Genomic DNA, 23,100 nt, shown 5'->3' on the forward strand with positions numbered 1-23,100 from the left:
AGCCTGATTGCACATCTTAAAGACCCAGAAGAAGAACAAAGGAATCCTAAAGCAACCAGGACAGAAATCACTAAAGTTAGGGCAGAAATCAATAACATTGAAAATAAGAAAAACATGCAGAAGAGCAATGAAAGTAAATGTTGGTTCTTCAAAAGAGTGAACAAAATCGATAAACCTTTAGTCAGACTCAAAAAAACAGAAAAGGGAAAAGACCCAAATAGATCAGATAGTAAATGAAAGAGGAGATATCACAACAGATACCACAGAAATTCAACATATTATGCGAGGCTGCTATGAACAACTATATGCCACCAAGCTGGAGAACCTGGAAGAAATGGACGATTTCCTAGATACCTACCAACAGATATATGAGAAAAATGCTCCAAACCATTTCTTTCAGAGAAATGCAAATAAAAACAACAATGAGATACCACTTGTCATGCATCAGAAAAGGTAGCAGCAACAAATGCTAGAGAAGTTGTGGGGACAAAGGAACCCTCCTACACTGTTGGTGGGAATTTAAATTCTTGCAACCCCTCTGTAGAGCAGTCTGCAGAACATTCAGAAGGCTAGACATGGACCTACCCTATGATCCTGCAGTTCCTCTCCTTGGGATATATCCTAAGGAATCAGATACACCCATCCCAATAGATTTTTGTACACTTACGTTAACAGCATGATTTGTAATAGCCCAAACCTGGAAGCCACCTACATTTCAACAATAAGTGGCTATGAAAAGTTGTGCTATACATGATGGATTACTACTCAGCTATTAAGGATGATGAATTCAAATTCTTCACCTCATCCTGGATGAAGCTTGAAGGAATCATGTTAAATTAAGCCAGAAAGATTAGGACAAATATGGGATTTCTCACTCATGAGAATGAGTTGAGAAATAAATACAGAAAAGGGAAACACAAAGTAGAATTTGGGTTTAATGTAATGCACCAACAGAAAGGACTCAGGAAAGGAGTGTATTCAGGTTTTGATGCATAGTGGTGGAGGAGGACCTGGGCTGGGTATGAGAGGGTTTACAGAAAATTGAGAAATTTTGTATATGTATTAGCAACTGACTGTATTTACTGTAAACCATTATTTCCCCTAATTAAAAAAAAAAATGAAAGGTTCCATTACACAGAAAAGTGCTTCCAGATATTTTCTTTTATTTTTTTAATTATATTTATTTATTTTCCCTTTTGTTGCCTTGTTGTTTTTTATTGTTGCTGTTGTTATCATTGTTGGATACGACAAAGAGAAATGGAGAGAGGAGGGGAAGACAGAGAGGGGGAGAGAAAGACAGACACCTGTAAACCTGCTTCACTGCTTGTGAAGCGACTCCCCTGCAGGTGGGGAGCAGGGGGCTCTAACCGGGTTCCTTACACCGGTGGTTGTGCTTTGCGCCACGTGTGCTTAACCACTGCGCTACCGCCCAACTCCCCAGATTTTTTCTAAAGAAAAAAAAAGATACCTAAATTGCTATTCAGTGCAAAGGTCAAAACTAAGTGGTAATTAGAACTATTTTTCTAGTGGTTGTATTCCTTTGAAGATTGTGAATTATTTGAAACAAAACAAAGACTGATTTGACATACTTAGTCTTGTTTGATTGTTTGTACCAGATTACTGCTGAGCTGTGGTTTATAGTGGTACAGTGGATTGAATCTGGGATTTCTAAGTCTTAATGATTAAAGTCTTTTTTTTAACCGCTATCTATCTTCCTGATGAATTTAAAGTGTTTATAATAATACTTAAGCTGTTTGGTTTAGCATCATTGAGCTAAAATATACATTTGAATTTTTACTTATATGAATTTAGTATATATCACACCCTGAGACCCCCTAAAAAACTTAAAACAAATAAATGCCTCCTGATTTCAAAAAAGACCTGAAAACATATACAGTTTAAAATTCTATATTACCTATTAAAGCTCCATCTTTTCTCTGTCAGTACTAGAAATTCTTGCCTTGATAGGTGTTTTTATTAACCCTGTCATATAAATCTGGACAGATAATAGTTTAACTATAATTCTATGTGTTATATTAAGAATCTGATTAACAGGACTAGACAGGGTGTCCTGGATGGTATGATAGGGAAGTAATTTACTTCTAATATCAATAGTCTGATTTTATGATGGTAAAATATGAGCCAGTGTTTTATAACTTTCTCAAAAGAGACATTAAAGATTAATATTCAGTAGTTTGAAAGAGCTTTTGCCAAATCTGTGAAAAGTCATGCATTAATAGTATCAAGAAGTTTCATTTTTACTACAGTTATCTGTCATAATAAGCATGCCATCATGTTCACCCCATATACCATATATTTTCAGCTTTCATAATCACCTCCTAGTTTTTCAGAGTCAGCCATTTTCCTCCTCTGCTTCAACAGCCATAGTATAGATTATTCTTCAGTTAGTAAACTGTGATGGTATTTTTGAAAAGATGTGATTTTAATATACCTTTAGAATTGCTAAATTTAATAGCAAAATATCTCATAACTGATTTCATCATAAGTTACAAAAGAATTGATTAAACAGGGGTCGGATGGTGGCGCAACTGGTTGAGCTTACATGTTACAGTGCATAAGAACCCAGGTTCAAGTCCTTGGTCACCACCTGCAGGGGGAAAGCTTCATGAGTGATGAAGCAGTGGTGCAGGTGTCTCTCTGTCTCCCTATCATCCTCTTCCCTCTCAATTTCTGGCTGTGTCTATCCAATAAATAAATAAAGATTTTTTAAAAAATTTTAATAAGAATTGATTAATCGTGGAGTGAAACAGGAAGAGAAAAAAAACAAAGTAACTGCAGATTTCAGCTACTTAAGTATGTTACAGAAATTCCTCTAAGAGTAATTGAGTCCACCTAAAATAAGCCAATTAAGAGTACTGACATAAGATTTATGTGATGTGGGAATTGGGCAGTAGCGCAGCGGGTTAAGCGCAGTGCAAGGACTGACATAAGGATCCCAGTTCGAGCCCCCAGCTCCCCTCCTGCAGGGGAGTCACTTCACAAGCGGTGAAGTAGGTCTGCAGGTGTCTATCTTTCTCTCCCCCTCTCTGTCTTCTCCTTCTCTCTCCATTTCTCTCTTTCTTATCCAGCAAGGACATCAATAACAACAATAATAACTACAACAATAAAACAAGGGCAACAAAAAGTTAATAAATGTAAATAAAATAATAAAAAGATTTAAGTGATGTTATGTACCGTTTAGGACAAGATTTTTTGTGACATAACTGTTGGTAGCACATTCTCCTCCATTGTAAAGTGGTCTGTTATTTATGCTGAATTATAATGAATATCTTGAGTAATCAAGTTAAAAGAAGAAGGTAGAAAAAAAAGTTGTTGAGATACATATTATACAATGTTGATGTAAGAGATTTTTATGTCAGATAGTATGGATATATGACTTCTAATATAAATTAGTTTCTTTTTTAATTTTTTTATTTTTATTTATAAAAAGGAAACGCTGACAAAAGCCATAGGATAAGAGCAGTACAACTCCACACAATTCCCACCACCAGAACTCCATATCCCATCCCCTCCCCTGATACCTTTCCTATTCTTTAACCGTCTGGGAGTATGGACCCAGGGTCATTGTGAGATGCAGAAGGTGGAAGGTCTGGCTTCTGTAATTACTTCCGTGCTGAACATGGGTAATTTTCATAAAACTTATGCACAGGTTTTACAAATGAATTCTACAAGGCCTTCAAGAAAGAGTTAATACCTCTAGTTTTAAAACTCTTCCAAATGATTGAAGGCACAAAAATACTCCCTTCTGGCTTCTATGAAGCCAACGTCACTCTGATACCAAAGCAGACAGGGCTACAACAACAACAACAAAAAAGGAAAACCAAAGACTGGTATCTCTGATGAACATAGATGCTAAAATATCGAACAAAATTCTAGCCAACCAGATACAGCAGTACATTAAAAAGATTGTTCATCATGGTCAACATGGGGTTTATCCCAGGGATGCAAGGTTGGTTTAATATTATAAATCAATCAATGTGATCTACCACATCAATAAAAGACCAAAAACCACATGGTTATATCAGCAAATGCAGAGAAAGCCTTTGACAAAATCCAACATCCCATAATGATCAAAATACTACAAAAATGGGAATAGATTAAAAATTTCTCAAGATATTAGAGTCCATATATAGACCTACAGCCAACATCATACTCAATGGTGAAAAACTGGAAGCATTTCCCCTCAGGTCAGGTAATAGACAGTGCTGCCTACTATCACCATGAAACTATTCAACATAGTGTTGGAAGTTCTTGCCATAACAATCAGGCAGGAGCAAGGAATTAAAGGGATACAGGTTGGAAGAGAATTCAGAATCCCTATTTACAGATGATAAGATGGTATACATAGAAAGCCTTAAAGAATTCAGCAGGAAGCTTTTGGAAATTATCAGGCAATACAGTAAGGTGTCAGGCTACAAAATTAAAGGTTAGTGGCATTTCCTTTATACAAACACTAAGTTAGAAGAAGATGAAATCCAGAAATCAATACCTTTTTACAATAGCAACAAAATAATAAAATATCTAGGAGTGAGCCTAATCAAAGAAGTGAACGATTACTCAAGGAAATTAAAAAAGACACAAAGAAGTGGGAAGATATGCCATGTTCATGGATTTGAAGAACTAACATCATTAAAATGAATATACTACCCAGAACCATATACAAATTTAATGCTATCCCCATCAAGATCCCAAACACATTTTTTTAGGAGAATAGAACAAATGCTATAAATGTCTATCTGGAACCAGAAAATACCTAGAATTGCCAAAACAATCTTGAGAAGAAAGAACAGAACTGGAGACACCACACTTCCAGATCTCAAATTGTATTTATAGGGCCATTGTAATCAAAACTGCTTATTACTGGAACATAAGTAGACACACAGATCAGTGGAATAGAATTGAGAGCCCAGAAATAAGCCCCCTAACTGTGGACATCTAATCTTTCACAAAAATGCCCAGACTATTACATGGGGAAAGAAGAGTCTCTTCAACAAATGGTGCTGGAAAAGTAGGTTGAAACATGCAGAAGAATGAAGTGGAACCACTATATTTCATCAAACACAAAGGTAAATTCCAAATGGATCAAGGACTTGGATGTTAAACCAGAAACTATCAGATACTTAGAGGAAAATATTGGCAGAACTCTTTTCCATCTAAATTGTAAAGCATCTTCAGTGAAACGAATCCAGTTACAAGGAAGACTAAGGTACCAACTACTGTATTTTACTGTTGATTATAAACTATTAATCCCCCAATAAAGAAAAATAATCAAGAATTACATCATCATGTAAGCAACTAGTAAAGGATATTTTCTCTTTTTCAATTAGAAGATCCTGCTGCTGCCTTACTGAGAAATAGATGTTAAGGTTAATTGGTATTTATAAAATATCTGTTCAGTATGAGACAAGATTTCAGGTATGAGGATCTGGGCTGTTGGTGGTTCAGTGATGAAGTGCATGTTTCACATGTGTCGTGCCCAGGTTCAATCCATGGTACCACTTAAAATGTCAGAACAGTGCTCTGTGCCATCAGTTTTGTCTCTATGAATAAAAATGTAAAGGGGCATCTTCCAGTCACACTAAATAACTTCTCAAATTCATCAATTAAAACAAAAGTATGGTGAAAGCCTGATGGTTCTGCCTTACTAGGTGATTTTCTTCCTTTCCCTAGTAGTCCCTGGTTTTTGATCAATTCATAGTAATGTGTCTTGCTCTGTGTCATTTTGAATTCAAGAACCTAAGTGTGCTTCACTATGTTGAATTTCTATATTTTGAACATTGCTCTGATATGGAAAATTCTGTTAAAATTTCTTTGAATATGCCACCCCCACCCTGATCATCAGGGATCACAGTAACACCAATGTTCATCTATCAGATGCAGTGTGCTATTTCATTGAGAAGTGCTTCATTTTTCCTCAGCTATTCCAAGAGCTTTAAATTTACGAAGTGTAGTGATTGTGTCTTCTAGTGTTGATAGTCTCTTATCCACCTAATGAAGTCTACTTCTGAGGCCTCTTAACCTCAACCTGAACTGCAGTCAGTGTGACCTTTAAGCCCTGTAATTCTGTTTGGGTTTTTTGTTTGTTTGTTTTTTCCCTCTACTTTGTAATTAATTCTTTGGTAAAATGATTGCTGAGTTCTTGAACCTAAACTTTAGTTTCTTGAAGTGAGTTCATAATCAGATTTCTGAACTCTTATCTCTTATTTTATCTAGATATGTGTCTGTCTGGGGTTTCTGTCATTGCTGTCTGTATAACTCTGTTTCAACATCTAGTGTTCTTTTGTTCTATCAATAAGAGATGCTGTGGCTAAGGTGTTCAATTTCCCTGTTTAAATATTTTGACTGGGGAAGGGAGGGAGATTTTTAAAATTCTGAGCCACCAGGCTGGTTCTGTGATCTTGATGTTAATATAGGGTCTCCCTCCTGCTGTTCCAGCCTCTGTAGGGCAACAGCAATAGAGACTTAAGAAGTCATAGTTGTAAATTAATGAGTTTTAAGATGATTTTCTTTCTTTTTAATTGTTTTTTGTTGCCAAAAGTTAGACCTGGAAGTAGTGTGTCTCAGTTATAGATCTAATTTGGTGCCCACCATGTCTGAGCACTGATTTTTAGTCCTGGGAATCACTCATTCACCCCCTTTTCATCACATGTACTCACCTGTGGCTTAGGTGATTTCTCCCCTCCCCCTTCCTTCCTCCTTCCCTATCCCCCTTCTTTCCTCCCTTCCTTCCTTCCTCCCTCCCTCCCTTCCTTCCTTCAACTTGCACCCAGAAGTGATGTACCTGCCAAACTTTTAGTCTAATTTGGTACCTGTCATCTCTGAGCACCAGATTTTAGTCCTGGGAATCTCTCCCTCATGGCTTTTCCATCCACAAGCCACATGTGTCTATACTCACCTGTGGCTTGGTAAGTTTTTGAAGAGATCCTGGCTATATTTTGTTGTGTTTTCAGGTAATTTCCATTGCTTTTCCTAGTTGATCAAGAGAGCAAAGTGCAGCTGCTTCTACTCTATAGACATGCCTCTGGGAGTCCCCTCACCATGCATATTGACATTTTAACACAACTGAGTGTGCTACCACCCAGTCCTTTTAACACATAAATTTATAAAAATATCTTGGGAAGAAACTCAACATCACCCATGAGTAGTTTTTATCATCTTGATATAGTTATGATTGATGAGTCACCTTGTGTTAAATTTGTACCTGTTTTTTTTTTCCCCCCTCCAGGGTTGTTGTTGGGCTCGGTGCCTGCACCATGAATCCACCGCTCCTGGAGGCCATTTTCCCCCCTTTTTGTTGTCCTTGTTGTTGTAGCCTCATTGTGGTTATTATTATTGCCATTGTTGATGTTGTTCGTTGTTGGATAGGACAGAGAGAAATGGAGAGAGATGGGGAAGTCAGAGGGGGAGAAAAAGATAGACACCTGCAGACCTGCTTCACTGCCTGTGAAGCGACTCCCCTTCAGGTGGGGAGCTGCGGGCTCGAACCGGGATCCTTACGCCAGTCCCAATTTGTACCTGTTTTATAAAAACATAATGATAATACTTTTTTGTGTGTTAAGGTAAATTAAACTTTTATTGAAAACAAAACATATTAGGGAATGAGAGAGAGAGGTACAGAAAAAGAAAGAAGACTGAGATCTGCTCACATGGTAATCCCAGAAAAAGAGTGAGAGAGCAAGGGAAGAGAGAGACTTACATAGTTGTAGTCTGGGCCAAAAATAGCAATAGTACTTTTTCATGGTTAACAAGTTCCATGTGTTCAGAACTTTGAAAATGAGAAGTGTTTCATACTGGGTTTTCACTGTTTTATAATCTAATTTTCATAAACAAATTTGAAATTTAGAAAATCTGATGACCATTATGTTTTCATAGGGTTGATTCTTGTAATTAGGGTGAGTGGGTTGAAAGTTCATTAGTGTTTTGGAGGCCCTATTTAAATGTTACTAAATGACTCTATTCCTGTTAGCATTTGGAAATATTTTCTAAATTTCTGGTACCACTGACATTTGTCATTTAAAAGTTCTGTTTGTTGCGGTTGCAAAATAGCTTTCCAGGATAGTTTGACTACTTTGTCTTGTGTGCAACCAAGGTTAGAGCTGAGTGCCCACCATAACAGAGGACACTTTTGTTCTATGGTGTCATTCTCCTTCCATCTGTATTTGTCTCTCTTTATCTGTGAAAAAATTAGCCTGGAGTCATAAATTTCCAACAAAGACATTTTGAAATACAAAAATGGTGGCATTTTGAATCCATTGGCATTTGTACTTCTCATTATTTTTTAAATTCTTTTCAAATTTTTTTTAAATTAAACTGTTTATTGCCTAGAGACAGCTATAAATCAAGAGGGTAAGGGGAGACAGAGAGAAACTGCAGAAACTTCACCATTTGCAAAGCTATCTATCTGTAGCTGGGGACTGAGAGCTTGAACCCGGGTCTTTGCGCATAGTAACATTATAACTCAACCAGGTCCGCTACCACCTAGGGGCCCCTGTGCTTCTTAATTAGAAATAAATCAGATGACATATTATGGAGTGTTTATTGTTCCCCGTCACTCTCACTTTCTCTTTGTCTCTGTCCAAAATAAATAAATAAAACATTTTAAGACAGAGAAATTGAGAGAGAAAAGGAGAGAAGAAGAGAAGTAAAGCACTAGAGCTTCTCCTGGTGAGAAGTTGTCAGGCTTAATGCCAGATTGTTTGCATGGCAAAGCTAACACCCTCTCAGATGAGCTATCATGCCAAAAATGTTTCAAAATTTTGTTATGTATGTACTCTACATTTAAGTGACCAAGTATATTTTGAAAAAGAAGAATAAGAAGTAGTTTAGTGTATCATAAAACTACTAACATTATTTGCTAGTAGCAGATGGGTCAATTGCACACAAATAGACCTATGTACATATAATGATGGTGTTAACAGTAAAAATTATCTTAGGGACCAGATGGTGGTGCACCTGGTCAAACACACATTACAGTGCACAAAGACCTGCGTTCAAGCTCCAGTCCCCATCTGCAGAGGTAAGGTTCATAAACAAAAAAGCATAGCTGCAGATATCTCTCTATATTGTTCTGTCTCTTACTGCCCTCTCAATTCCTCTGTCTGTATGTAAAATAAAATAAATTAAATTATCCTTTTTTCTTTATAAATGAGAATCAGTAACAAAATAATAGCTAATATTTGTTGTATTTGAGAAGTATAAAAGGTAACTGTTATCTTTTGTGTAAATTTCATGCATATTTAGGCTTTCTCCATGGAATATGTAGTTACTGTTTAGTGCTTCTAATTTTTAATGTCAATTGAATGTTAATATTGCTACTTCAGTACTTGTTTCTATTTCCCTTCTTTTTTTTTTTTTTTAAACCCATCTGGTCCAGGACTTTTATTGTTGGGAAGGTTTTTGGGAAGGTTTTTGATAACTGTTTCAATTTTGTTAGCTGTGATGGGCCTATTCATATTATATAGTTCCTCTTTATTTAATTTTGGAAGTTCGTGGGTATCTAGGAAATCGTCCATTTCTTCCAGGTTCTCTAGCTTGGTGGCATATAGTTGTTCATAGAAACCTCACATGATATGTTGAATCTCTGAGGTGTCTGTTGTGATATCTCCTCTTTCATTTACAATCCAATTTATTTGGGTCCTCTTTATTTATTTCCCTTCTTTTTCTTAGTCATATTTTTAATTCCTTAATTTTTTTGTTTATTTTCAGGGTTGGAAATAACCCCATTCCTTGTATTCATCTGTAATGCTTTCCATTCTCCAGACTATATTTTTATTTCTTTTAAAACCTGAATAAATATTAACTTAAATGTAGTATTTACATGTGAATTTTGAAAAGAAACAAGTGGTTACAAAAACCAACGTAGCTACTCTCTGTCTTTCCTTATCAGACAAGATTGATCATGTTCAGGATGGTATGGCTGTAGACTCTTTATCTACCCCTAGATAGACCTGGCCCTCAACAGTAATAACTGCACTTAATTTTATATTTATTCTGTACAATTATTTATTGTTAATCCTGAAAGAATTGTGTTAATTATATATTGTGAGCAGAAAGTAGCAAATACATCCAAAATCTTTGTAAGACATGTTCATACTTAGGATTGGGAGATAACCCCCTAAAAGTTTTAAGTGTCTATGACCTCTAGTTGGTCATTCAGTGCTCTGGAACATGTCACCAAAATTGGTAACTATTGTTATAGTTATGTGCAATGTAAACATGATCCAGGTATTTATGGACTATTGTGGTAGTCTGATTTAAGTTTGGCTCTTCATTACTTCCACCATCTAGTGTCATGCTCTTGACCCATTCTTTTTGAGTGTTGAAAATACTATCTGAGAAGATGGTGTCGTAGGAGAGAAAAGGACTAGAAAGTTGGATCAGGGCAGAGAATAACTCCCAATCTTGGGGGGAAAAAATCTATGACAATAATTAACTGTTTGCCCCATTCTCCTGACCCAGTGCTTATATATATATATATATATATATATATTTATATTTAGCACAGGAGCCTGTGTAACCTCTGAGTCCCTGTCAGTCTGAACTCACAGTTCATGGCCACAGCTGGGAACATTGCAGGCTGCACTCATTTGAGGACCAGTCTTAGAGTGGCAGGTCAGGATGACCTATCCTCACTTCAAAAACTGGGGAAGTTCCTACCATTGCTGCTTCATCACTCTCATTGTCACAGGGCAAGGTCCTAAGATGGCCTGCAGGAGGGCTTATGATGACATTCCAGATGGAAGTGACCATTGATGGTGGAGAGAGGGATCCATTAGAGGTATAGCCCCATCCTATTTGTATGGGAATCCAAGGGTCCCCTGACTAGGGCTCCAGATAATAGGATGGTCTGCTGTTGACCAAAAAGGCCATTATTTTCTTAATTTTTAAAAAAAAGATTTTATTTATTTATGAGAAAGTTAGGAGGAGAAAGAACCAGACATCGCTCTGGCAGATGTGCTGCTGGGGATTGAACTCGGGGACCTCATGCCTGAGAGTCCAAAGCTTTACCACTGTGCCACCTCCTGGACCACAAAAAGGCCATTAGTAAGCAAGCCAGTCTCTTGCTTTTATCCATCTTTTGTAGTCCCTTCTTTATCTGATGAGCTTAGACTTTCTCCCATTGAGTGTCATTTGTACCCCACCAGATTTAGGTTTTTGGGGTCTGACTTCTTTGGGCCTTTCTGCTAGATTGTCAAGCAAATTTGGTCTAAGTCTTAATCTATTAGAGAATTTATGATGCCCTCCTTAGGCACTTTTACTAGGATTCTAGGCTTATTTGGTCTAAGTCTAATCCTGGGTGGCTATTAAGCACTTTTACTTTGAGTTATATAATTGCCCCTTGCTTATGGATACATGTACACCTGTACCCAATACCCTGAACTCTAGCCTGTATCTAACATCTGTAACTTTGTTAGATCATGTGCCAGCGAAAATAGAACTAGGTAGTCCCATGTCTTAGGAACGATGTCACCAGATTTGAGGAGTTGAGAGATGAAGTTGACAACTCAGGCTTGGTATTTCTTTTGACAGTCCACAGTAAGAATTTGGTAGTAACACAATGTGGGATGGCAGCACTAGTATGTTGACTTAGTTGAGGTCAACAGAGGTATTAAGGAATCAGAGAGAAGAAACATCAAGAAACACGAGCATAATCTTAGAGGTTCCAGGACTAGGAGAAATGAGGATCCTAATGAGAATGAGTATGGTTTCTTATAGTCTTAGAAAGCGTTTATGTGGTCTGGGAGGTGGTACAGTGGATAAAGCACTGGATTCTCAACCATGAGGTCCCGAGTTCGATCCCTGGCAGCACATGTACCAGACTGATGTCTGGTTCTTTCTCTCCTCCTATCTTTCTCATGAATAAATAAATACTTTAAAAAAAAAAAAAAAGAAAGTTTAAAAAATCAATAACTACTTATTATTATTATAACACAGTTAATTGGGGGTTTGTTTTTCTGTGAATATCCATTGGTTGACATCTACAGTAGTATATTTGGCCTCACTATGCCTTGTGCCTTTTAGAGGTATCTGGAGAGCACCTTATTTTAGATACTGACAAGGCCATATGATTTTGATATATCTGGCATTAGATTGTAGGTAACTTAGATTTTTTTTAATGCTTATTTTATTTTAAAGTCATGTTTTCCCCCCTTTTTATTATTTATTTATTCCTTTTTGTTGCCCTTGTTGTTTTATTGTTGTAGTTATTGTTGATGTTGTTGGATAGGACAGAAATCAAGAGAGAAGGGAAGACGGAGAGGGGGGAAGAAAAATCAGACACCTGCACACCTGCTTCACTGCTTGTGAATTGACTTCCCTGCAGGTGCAGAGTCGGGGTCTCGAACTGGGATCCTTACGTCTATCCTTGCGCTTTGCACCATGTGCGCTTAACCCGCTGCACTACTGCCTGAATTCCTGGATTATTTATTTATTTATTTATTCATTCATTCATTTATTTGCCTACAGGGTTATTGCTGGGGCTCGGTGCCTGCACCTCAAATCCACTACTCCTGGAGGCTATTTTTTCCCCTTTTGCTGCCCTTGTCTTATCGTTGTTGTGGTTATTATTATTGTTGTCCTTGATATCCTTGTTGTTCGATAGGACAGAGAAATCAAGAGAGGAGGGGAAGACAGAGGGGGAAAGACACCTGCAGACCTGCTTCACCACTCGTGAAGTGACACCCCCCGCCCCCGCAGGTGGGGAGCCTGGGACTCGAACTGGGATCCTTACACTGGTCCTTTCTGTTTGTGCCATGTGCACTTAACCACTGCACCACCACCTTATTCCCAACTTAGATGTTTTTTAAAAACTCTATATAGATAGTTTTTAGAGCTTCTTGAACAATTTAAGCCCAGAGTCAAGAGTTTGATCAGTTTACAAATAATTATTAAATGCTTAGGCTAAAAAATATATTTATATAGAGAGCTATGGTCTAGGCAGTTAGAGATCTTGAAGTATTAAATCTATTTTCTCCTTGACATGTCACATATACATTATATACATGTTAACAATGAGTTATAAGATTATAATTTCACACCTTTCCCACCACCAAAATGTTTGTGTTCCTGCCTACCACCTTTCATCCCTCACTCCCCTAGATAACCACTATAGTTTCCTACAATCTAGATATGAGTTGGCTTTTTGTTTCAAGTTTGTATGTTCAATTCTCTAAATTCCACATATGAGTGAAACCACCCTGTAGTTGTACTTTACCTCTGTACTTACTTCACTAAGCATAATCTTCTCAAGTGCCATCCATTTTATCACAAAGGAGACAATATCATTGTTTTTTATTACTGAGTAGTACTCCACTGAGTATATTTCCCATAATTTTTTTTATCCAGTCAATCTGTTGAAGGACATTTTGGTTGCTTCCATATTTTGGCTATTGTTAATAATGCAGCTGTGAAATGGGAGTACATATATCCCTTTGAATTAGTATTATTTTCTCTTTTAGATGATTCTATGAATTACTGGGTCCTAAGCTATTTCCATTTATATGTGTAAGGATTCTCCATACTATCTTCCGTAGTGGTTGTTACAGTATGCATTCCCACCACAGTGTAACAGTGTTCCTTTCTCTCTATATCCTTTTCCACACTTATCCGCTCCTGTTTTGTTGATGAAGGCCATTCTCCTGAGGTGGTATCTCAGTATGGTTTTAATTTGTAAGAAAGTTAATTTTATATTATTATTTTTTAAAGAGTTTATTTATTCATGAGGAAGATAGGAAGAGAGAAAGAACCAGACATCACTCTGGTACATGTCCTGCCATGGATCGAACTCAGGACTTCATGGTTGAGAATCCAATGTTTTATCCACTGTGCCACCTCTGGGCCACAATTTTATATTATTTTATAGTAACTTTTTATTTTACAAGTTTGTGTTTCCAAAGTATATTTTTTCACCTCCTCAAAATACCTTATACCACCACCACTTATTACCAGATCACCAGGATATCTCAACCAAAATCTATAATATCACTGCCCACACCTAGCTCTTCTCTCCCCCCCCAACACTCCCCTCACACACAAGTTATTCTTTTTTTTTTAATATCATGTGACTCCCTTCAATATATTCAATACCTTAGAAGTCTGGCTTAGTGATGATGAATTCCATTAGCTATTGCTTGTCTGAAATACTACGTGTCTCCTTCAAGCCTGTTTGACAACCAAGTAGAATAAATATTCTTGGTTGGGAGCCTTTTCCACTCAGAATTTTGGATATATCTTGGCAGTCTTACCTTTTAGGTGACTTTTTACTTTTGTCTGGAAACCTTCAGGATTATCTCTTTGTCTTTGTTCTTTTCCATGTTAACCATTATTTGTCTTGGAATACTTAAGTTACGATTCATTATTGCTTGGAACACTTCTAGCCTCTTGATTCTGGGGTTCTGTCCCCGTTTAATTTAGTGAACAATTCAGCTAAAATTTCTTCATATTTCAGCTCTTTTTCCCCCCCTCCTAATTACTCCTATGACATAATTTTTTTGTTTGTTTTTTGGTTGTTGGGGAGAAATTCCATCTTATCTTTTTGTTCTGCACTTTGATCTTTGGTCTCTTCTTGCTAATGTTCTCTGCTGTGATTTTGATTTTTCATTATTTTTATAGCTCCATTGCTGCATTCTTAATTCTTCTGATTACTATTATGATTTTTTTCTCCCACCATGATTATCTTTGAAACTCTGTGCCTGCAAAAGAAATACATTGCTCCTGGTTCAGCCTTCCCCCACTCCCATAAAAAAACAGGGAGCAGGCCTGCAGCACTGCTTTATAGCTCATAAAACTCTCTTCCCCACACACCTCTTGCAGGGTACTGTGAATAGTATCTTGTGCACTCTACTGGGTATGCCACTGCCTGCCCCCTATTAAAAATTGATAAATTTCTTCTTTTCTCTGAATCTTTTGGAAGTCCTCCAAATTCCTGCTCAATTTGAACTCACTAAGATGTTTATTTGGATCTTTTGTATTTGAAATTTCCTTCAAGCTGCTATCTTGGCCCAGTATTACAGGTGTATTTACTATGTGATTAATAGGATGTATAGTTGAACCCAGCAAGGTATACCAGGTATGGGCTGAAACTTGCATGAACTGAACCTAGAAGGCAACAGGGAGCCTACCTGGATCCAAGGCAGTCTGAAACCTAGCAGTCTAAACAAACACAGGTTGAGCTGAGAGCAGACTGAGCTCAATAGCCAGCTCATATACAAGAGACCCAAAGCAGGTGGCCTGGCAGAGGTGGTGCTCATGCAGGTGGCAGTTAGCAGGCATAGTCTGAGTCAACTGCGTTGAAGACATCTTTACCAGGTTGTCTGGAAGTGATCAGGGATATAATGTTTACCTTAGTTATGAATCTGTCTATCTTTGCTTTCCAGATTCTGGGCTTTTGCCCTCTTGTTAGTTCACCTGAGCTCCAAGCTCATTTCTATGCTGATTTCTCCATGAATATTATAGTTTAAGTTCTGGTAGTAGTAAGAACAAACAGAGGCTGCTAGTCCAAATGGTATACTGCAGGCTCACTAATATACTAGATAATTGGTCCACTATCATATATCCATTATTATAGTTGCTGCTTATTAACATTTTTCTCATTGAGGATCTGGTACTACCCAGAGATACTCTTTGTTGTAAAATTCTAGGTTTAAATTTTTTGGAATTAATTGAGTGTAAACTGTTGGTGTAGTAGGAAAAGTTTTCTACACTACATATATGTGTGTGCATATAAATATATATACTTAATATAGAAGACTATATATAATGTGTGTGAGAGAGAGAAAGTCATGATTTATTTTAAAAGAGTCAAAGTCATCTCACTTTTCACATAATATCTCATTAAGTTCTAGAGTACTAATACTAATGCATCAATACATTTCATTTGTCATAGTTTGTTTTACTGTATGCATGTGCCATATTTAAGAGGCAGTTCTTTGTAGACATTTAAATTGCATGGTTTTTAGATCTCAATGAAACAATCTACTTTAATGTCTATACAGATGAGTCTTTTTTTTTCTATCTAGAAAGATCACTTCTAAGGTGGGGGTAGATAGCATAATGGTTATGCAAACAGACTCTCAAGCCTGAGGTCCAAAGCCCCAGGTTCAATCCCTCTCACCACCTATAAGCCAGAGCTGAGCAAGGCTCTGGTTTAAAAAAGTAAAAATAAATTTAATTTAATTTAATTTTTAAAAAGATCACTTCTATAGCCAAAGAAACAGATTTTAGTAGTGATTGTCACTTACCCAACATTTATTTATCCTTCTTTCATAGTGGAGAAACTTTAGGGAGGATGTTGGTAAACAGACTTAATGTCTCCACTCCCTTGTGTCTAGTTTTGATTAGTTAACAAGTTCTTGTCAGTAAAATACTTTCCAAAGTAATGTGTACTGCTTCCAGACCTAATTTAACAAAAATCTAACAATGTCCACCAACCCATGAGGTTAGGAGATGCCTCACCTGGTAGAGCAGACACTTTTGCCTGGGTTTAAGCCTCTTGCTCTGGTGAAATGGGGACACTTCTTTAAGAGAGATTTCTCGTGTGATGCTGTGTTGTGGATTTTTTTTTTTTTAATTTTCCCATCATTTTCTAAATGTTCTTTCTCCATCAACTAAATTTTGATTTCTCAGGATCAAACTTGAAAGACTTTTATTAGAGCCACTGTTAGCTTTGTTCTCAGAATGATAATTTGACTGTAGCTTGTGAATTAGATGGCCTAAAGGATAAAGATAAAGATGTTCTAAAGTTGTAACTTGTGTGTTAGATGTACTCTCTTAAATTGTGGCATTACCAGAAATGTTCTTTCTGATAATCATGGAATTATACTGTATATCTCTGCCTACTTCTTAAAGGAGGTTGTCCCATGTTGAAATGTAATGTGAATTGGGATATTAAATCATTAGCTTAGTGGCCTTGGGGGTTGGAGCAGTAATAAAGCCAAACATTGGCAAACATTAATACTCAGTACTACATATGCCAGGGTGCTGCTCTGACCTCACCCTCTCCCTCATCCCTCTTCCTCTCAAATATTTTTTCAGTTTGCTACTTTAGAGCTTTTTAATGTGAATCCATAATTTTTTCTGTTAAAGCACTTTTATCTGCCACTGTATTTTTGTTACATAATTTAAAATATTTTCAAACCATTAAACAAACATTTGGGATATTGTATGGCATTTGGGATATTGTCTTTTCAGAGAATTGTTTTTTTTGCCAATTTTGGTGTCTGTTCAATGCATACTGTAAAATCATGTTTATTCTGGCTTAGGTAAGCAATGCACCGTAAATTTTGGGCCATATACAAATAAGATCTTGGCTTTGATCACATGAACAAAATATAAAAAACAAATAAAATTCCATAATGGTGAATTGGTGTTTTTCATGCAAGCTTGTGTACCCATATTCTCTGTCTCTCTCCCCCTGTCTCACTCTTGCGAACACACATAAATTTAATTGAGTAAAACACACATGTAAACACACATAAAAACTGAGTCAAAGAGGTGGCTTGGGGGTAAGAGACTGTAATTCACATGCATTAAATCCTGGGTTCAGTCCCCAGCACTAAGTAATAAAATCATATGTATCCTATAACTATTGATGCTATTATTTATGCATGTTTGTTGAGTCAATAATAGAGCTTGTCAAATGCTGTGTTTGGTCTTGGAGATAATTTATTTGGTAGAGGACCCAGGTTTGAATCCCTAGCACCATATGCTCACCATCCATGACACCCCAGGGAGAACTTCATGAATGGTGGAGCAGTGTCTCTTTTTCAAGGTCTTCCATCTCTTTCTGAAATTAAAAATGTAACAAGTAGATTGTTAAGAGTGATAGAATTCCACATATCCAAAGCCTTAACACCAATTTTATATTTGTAATGATTTTATGTTATTTTATTTTATTTTTTATTTGAATAGAGACAGAAATTGAGAGGCAGGGGAGAGAGAGACTTACAGCACTGCTTCACCACTCCTTAAGCTTCCTGCAGGTGAGGACCAGGGCCTTAAACCAGGATCCTTTTACTTTGTAACATCCCATTCTACCACTGTCTGGCCCCTATATCTTTGTAATAAATGTTTTGCTTTCTATATTTTAATAACAGCTCATATGTGATTGACCATTATGACTAAGTCTTGATAGTCACTTTTTTTTAAGTGGTATATACTTCGTATGCTGAGTTTTATTTTAATTTCTTAATCCAAAAAGAACATTTTAGATCTGCTCACTTGACAAGATTCAGAAAGTGTTAATAAGTATATTTACCACACTGTATATGCTGGCTTCCGTAGTCTATTAATCTTGTAATTGCATATTTGTACCACATGACACTAACTCACTGTATTCTTCACTTTCACTCCCTGGTGTCAGCATTCTGTTTCCTATTTGTCTGAGTTAAGATTCTTATGTTATATATATAGTCATACCACATAATGATGTTTTGATCAATAGTAGACCCCATATACAGCAATAGATTAAAATTACTATTGCCTGTTGACATCAGAGCCATCTTAATAATACAGTATTTTACGTCACAGCAACCACATACACATCCTGTTTATCATTTTTTTAAACTTCTTTATTGGGAGATTAGTGGTTTACAGTCAATAGTAAAATAAAATAGTTTGTACATGCATAACATTTCCCAGTTTTCCACATAACAGTACAACCCCCACTAGGTCCTTCTCTTCCATCATTTCCCAGGACTTAAACCCTCCCCCATACCCCATTACTTTGGGGCAATACACCAACTCCAGTTCAAATTCTGCTTAGTGTTTTCCCTTCTGATCTTGTTTTTCAACGTCTGCATATTCATCCTTCTGTTTCTGACTTACCTCACTTAACATGATTTCTTCAAGTTCCATCCAAGATGGGGTGAAGAAGGTGAAATCACCATTTTTAATAGCCAATTTTAATGTCAAAGGAAGTCCCCAGTGAAAAGTTTAGTAGAAGCTTTTGCAGACCTCAATAAACTCCTTCAAAAGTTTAAAAACATGAACCTCAACAAGGAAATAATTTCATTAGTAGGAGTGTTCAAGGGGCTGGGCAGTGGCTCAACCAGTAATTTATAGTGTACTGGTTGCCATGCATGAGGATCCAGGTTCAAGCCCCTGTTCCCCACCTGCAGTGAGGGAGCTTCACAAACAGTGAAGCACGCTGCAAGTGTTTCTCTCCCCCTCTCACCCCTTTTCTGTCTCTATCATAATAAAATAAGTGAAATATAAAAAAATAAGAATTTCCATGTATTATCTACTCACATGTAAATCTCTGATATGAAATGGAAATAATTCATATTTCTGAAAATGTGATACTTCATCAAAAGAGCTAGAGGCAGGTGCTTCAGGGGAGACAAAAAAAATAATAAAATAAGACAAACAGAGTAACTAGCTCCTTGCTAGTTGTTGTCCCAGTGGGACAAACTGTAGAGGTGGAAAATAGTGTTAATGATAAACCCAATCCTGTATAGGCTTAGGCTAATATATTTGCGCCTTAAATTTTTCTTGGTTTTTTTTTTGTTTGTTTGTTTTTCTTTTATTGCTGTACTGGGCCCTTCAGCACAGTACAATTTCACATCTTCTGTACCTACATTTTCATTCTTTTTATTTTTAAACAGAGGAAAAGAGAGAATCCAGGGGCTGAGTGGTGGCACACCTGGTTGAGCACAAGGACCCTGGTGCAAGTCCCATGTCCCCTCCTGCAGGGGGAAATCTTTGCTAGTGATGAAGCAGTGCTGTAGGTGTCTTTGTGTCTCTCTTCCTATCTCCCCCTTCTCTCAATTCCCAGCTGTTTCTAGCCAATCAATAAATAATGACAATAAAAAATATATATCAGAAAAGGGACACTCCACTTTTTTGTAGAGCTCCCTCTAGTGCCATTTGCCCCCATGTGGTTTGAAACCCTATCCCTATACATGGTTATGCTGGCAGTCTGCTTGATGAGCTGTCTTCCCTATGTTCTAACAAAATTTTACTTTTTAAAAATAATTATATAGTTTTTAAAAAGTTAGAAAAGCATAATTAATTGTTGTAAATGATACAGTGTTTATAATGTTTACCATTGTTTATAAAGTCTACAGTACAGTACTACTCTACATGTACCTATACAGGAAATAGACAAGGAGGAATAGACTAGTTAAGTGTAGGTTTGTAGTATACTTTGTGACTTTCACAAAACTGAAATCACCCACAGATACCCTTCTTGGAATATTGGCAATTTCTTTTGGTGCTTTGATTGTACCACCCCTTTTTCTGTTGACTTATAAGGTCTCTGCAGGGATGCCAATTGATAGCACAGTGTTCTGTTGTAGAAGGAATCTTTCTCTTGCTATTTTGACAGTCTCTTTGATTTTGACATTAGATAGTTTTATTTTTAAATATCTGTGAGAAAAATATGTTGGGCTGAAATTTTTGGGTAATATTTCAGCCTTACGAATCTTGATACCCAAATTAAACTTATCTTTAGGTTTTGGAAAGTTCCCAGTGATTACATCTTTAAATAAACTTTCTGCCTTTTTTCTTCCTGACTTTTCTGACTCAGTGAATACATATATTTTGTTTTGATAGATCCTTTAATTCCTGTAAATTCTGTTAATTCCTTTTCACCTTTTTTTGCCTCTTGTATGATATTTTCAGTTTTATGTGGTATAGTGTATTGATGAGTTAAAATTTGTTGAAATATAATAGAAATTCTTCATGACAGTCATCATTCTTCATATTGAAAATTTATTTGTTAACATTCTGTTTTACAAGATTTCAACTATGTATACATGCAGAGAAAAGAATCTTTCAGTATCAGAAAAATGTGTATTGAACAGACAATGTTCCTAAAACTTTTGTGATAACCCTAAAATAAAATCATACATGTCCATTGGTAATAGAATGGATGTGGTCTACTGATACAGATGTGATTGAACTATGTCAAGAGCTATGGAGATAGCATAATGTTTATTAAGTAGATTTTAATACCTGAGACTCTGAGGCTTCAGGTTCAATCCCCAACACCAGTATATGCCAGAACTAAACCATGCTCTGGTCAGTCAGTCAGTATGTATATCTACCTTTTCTGTGTTTCATTAAAAATAAATTATTGGGAAAAAAGAAAAAAACTTGATCACTAATGCAGATGCTAGATATATGAATTTCAAAAACATGTCAAGTATTATAATATTATATATTAATAAAGTTGACATGGTTCTTTATATTGAATATTAATCCATTTCTGGATAAAAATGCATATATATATATATATATATTGTAGACTGGGGTTTTTGATATTTAGAAAGTTAAAACTGTATAAAGGAAATTCTTTTTCTACATTTTTTAAGTGCTAAGTATTAGTGTCTTCGGTTGACTATAGATAATGCTGGGATTCATGGGTTTGGTGTAGATATAGCTTTGTATTTCACTTTATTTAGGAAATAGCTTTGAAATGTTCTAACTCACTTTTTAATTGCTTTTATAATTGAGGGACTCTGTACTTTTATTTGACTGTGGAGAAATAATTTCAGGTAAGTAGTTTTCTTTTATAAATAGACACACAGGTCAGCCATTTCTGGACATTTATTTGCTATTACATAATGTTTTTAAGTTTTTATTTTTTATTTTTCCTACAGTCCGTGGTGGATGACTGGATTGAATCATATAAACAAGACAGGGACATCGCACTTCTGGATTTAATCAACTTTTTTATCCAGTGTTCAGGATGTCGAGGTACAGAATGTTGGATTAATGATACACATTGATCCTGTTAGTCCAACAGTATCACTTCACCTATTCTTAATCTTATGCAGTTCTTGCTCAGATTTTGTGGTAATCTTTTTATGATAGAGAAAAATATATTATTAAAAACATCCATCTTCTTCTGGTTCAGTTTTACTTCTATAAAGTAGATTTCTGAAGGAAATCTCACATTGAATTGAGTTTCTAGATCATAATTCTTTGTAATTAATATTTGCTGGTGTTATTAGTATGTATAATCAATATTAGAAATGGTCTTGTTACAAGCTTACATTATTTTGTATCCTTGTCATTATTTTGGTCCTTAGTTTATAGTTAAAGTAATAAAATTAAAATAACTTTATTATAGCAACATGTGTCTGATTGCTAAGTTTTCTAATCAAATCAGAAATTTGTTGATAATTTAAAGTAGGAAATTTCATAGTAATAGAATATTGTTAATTTTATTTTTCTTCTCTATAATAGATAATTGTATACAGATTATATCATATACCTTTGAAAAAATCATCAGAAGTAGGAGGTAGGAGAAGAGGGTCTCTATGTCTAAGTAGTAAATATTTGATTAGGTACTTAGGTCTTTCTACTTGCTGTACTTAATGAGTCTAAGTCTACTCACTGCAGACTATTGAGCACTCTTACTTTGAAGTATATAGACTCCTATAATTTATGGATATATGTGCACATGTACACTGTCCATTAGGCCCATTTCTATATCTAGGTTCTGTATGTTTGTTAGAGAATGTGCCATTTGAAATGGAACTAGGGAGTGCCATGTGTTGGGAAAGGTCACACCAGAGTATTGGACTTGGAGACTTGACATCTCAGGCTTGGTATCTCTAGTTACAGTCCAAAGTGAAACTTGATATGGTGACACTGGTTGTATTGATTCAGATGAAGTCAGCAGAGGCAGTATCACATGGCAGGGTATAAAGAGAAGAAGCATGAACAAATACAAGCGAAGCTCCAGAGGAAAGGAAACTTCAGTGCAAAGGGCAGTGAGAGAAACATACCAATCAATAATTCAGCAAAGTGGTAAAACTGGTTACTGTTAATAACTATTTTATTAGTTATTAACTAATAATCAGTGTGCCAAACTGTTTGTATCAGGTACTCTGATCTTTTTTTTTCAATGTTGGAAAATATAGAATACAGGGTTTAGTGCATTTTTTTTAGATAACCCATATTCTGTAGTCAGTCAATTGTGTTGAGAGTCAAGCATGCCTCAGTCTTTCTGATGGGACAGTGTGTAACAAAGAAGGGCTTCTGATCTAATCCTGACTATATATCTCTGTGTAGTTATGACTAGGAGAAGTAAGTGATTAAAACTGAGAGTGAATGAAAGGAGGAGGAGAAAGA

At 36.2% G+C, this 23,100-nt stretch overlaps 1 protein-coding gene across 4 annotated transcripts in view; it reads left to right on the forward strand.

Moving 5' to 3' along the window:
- Positions 1 to 23,100, forward strand: part of STAG1 (STAG1 cohesin complex component) — a 445,812-nt gene that overhangs the window by 158,228 nt on the left and 264,484 nt on the right. For all 4 annotated transcript variants that reach the window (XM_060196862.1, XM_060196869.1, XM_060196854.1 and 1 more), the window contains one exon: positions 21,621 to 21,717. In XM_060196862.1, the coding sequence (XP_060052845.1) occupies positions 21,621 to 21,717 (97 nt within the window). The remainder of the gene's footprint in view (positions 1 to 21,620; positions 21,718 to 23,100) is intronic.

This window comes from Erinaceus europaeus, chromosome 1, assembly GCF_950295315.1.
Source record: "Erinaceus europaeus chromosome 1, mEriEur2.1, whole genome shotgun sequence".
NCBI classification, from domain to species: Eukaryota; Metazoa; Chordata; class Mammalia; order Eulipotyphla; family Erinaceidae; genus Erinaceus; species Erinaceus europaeus.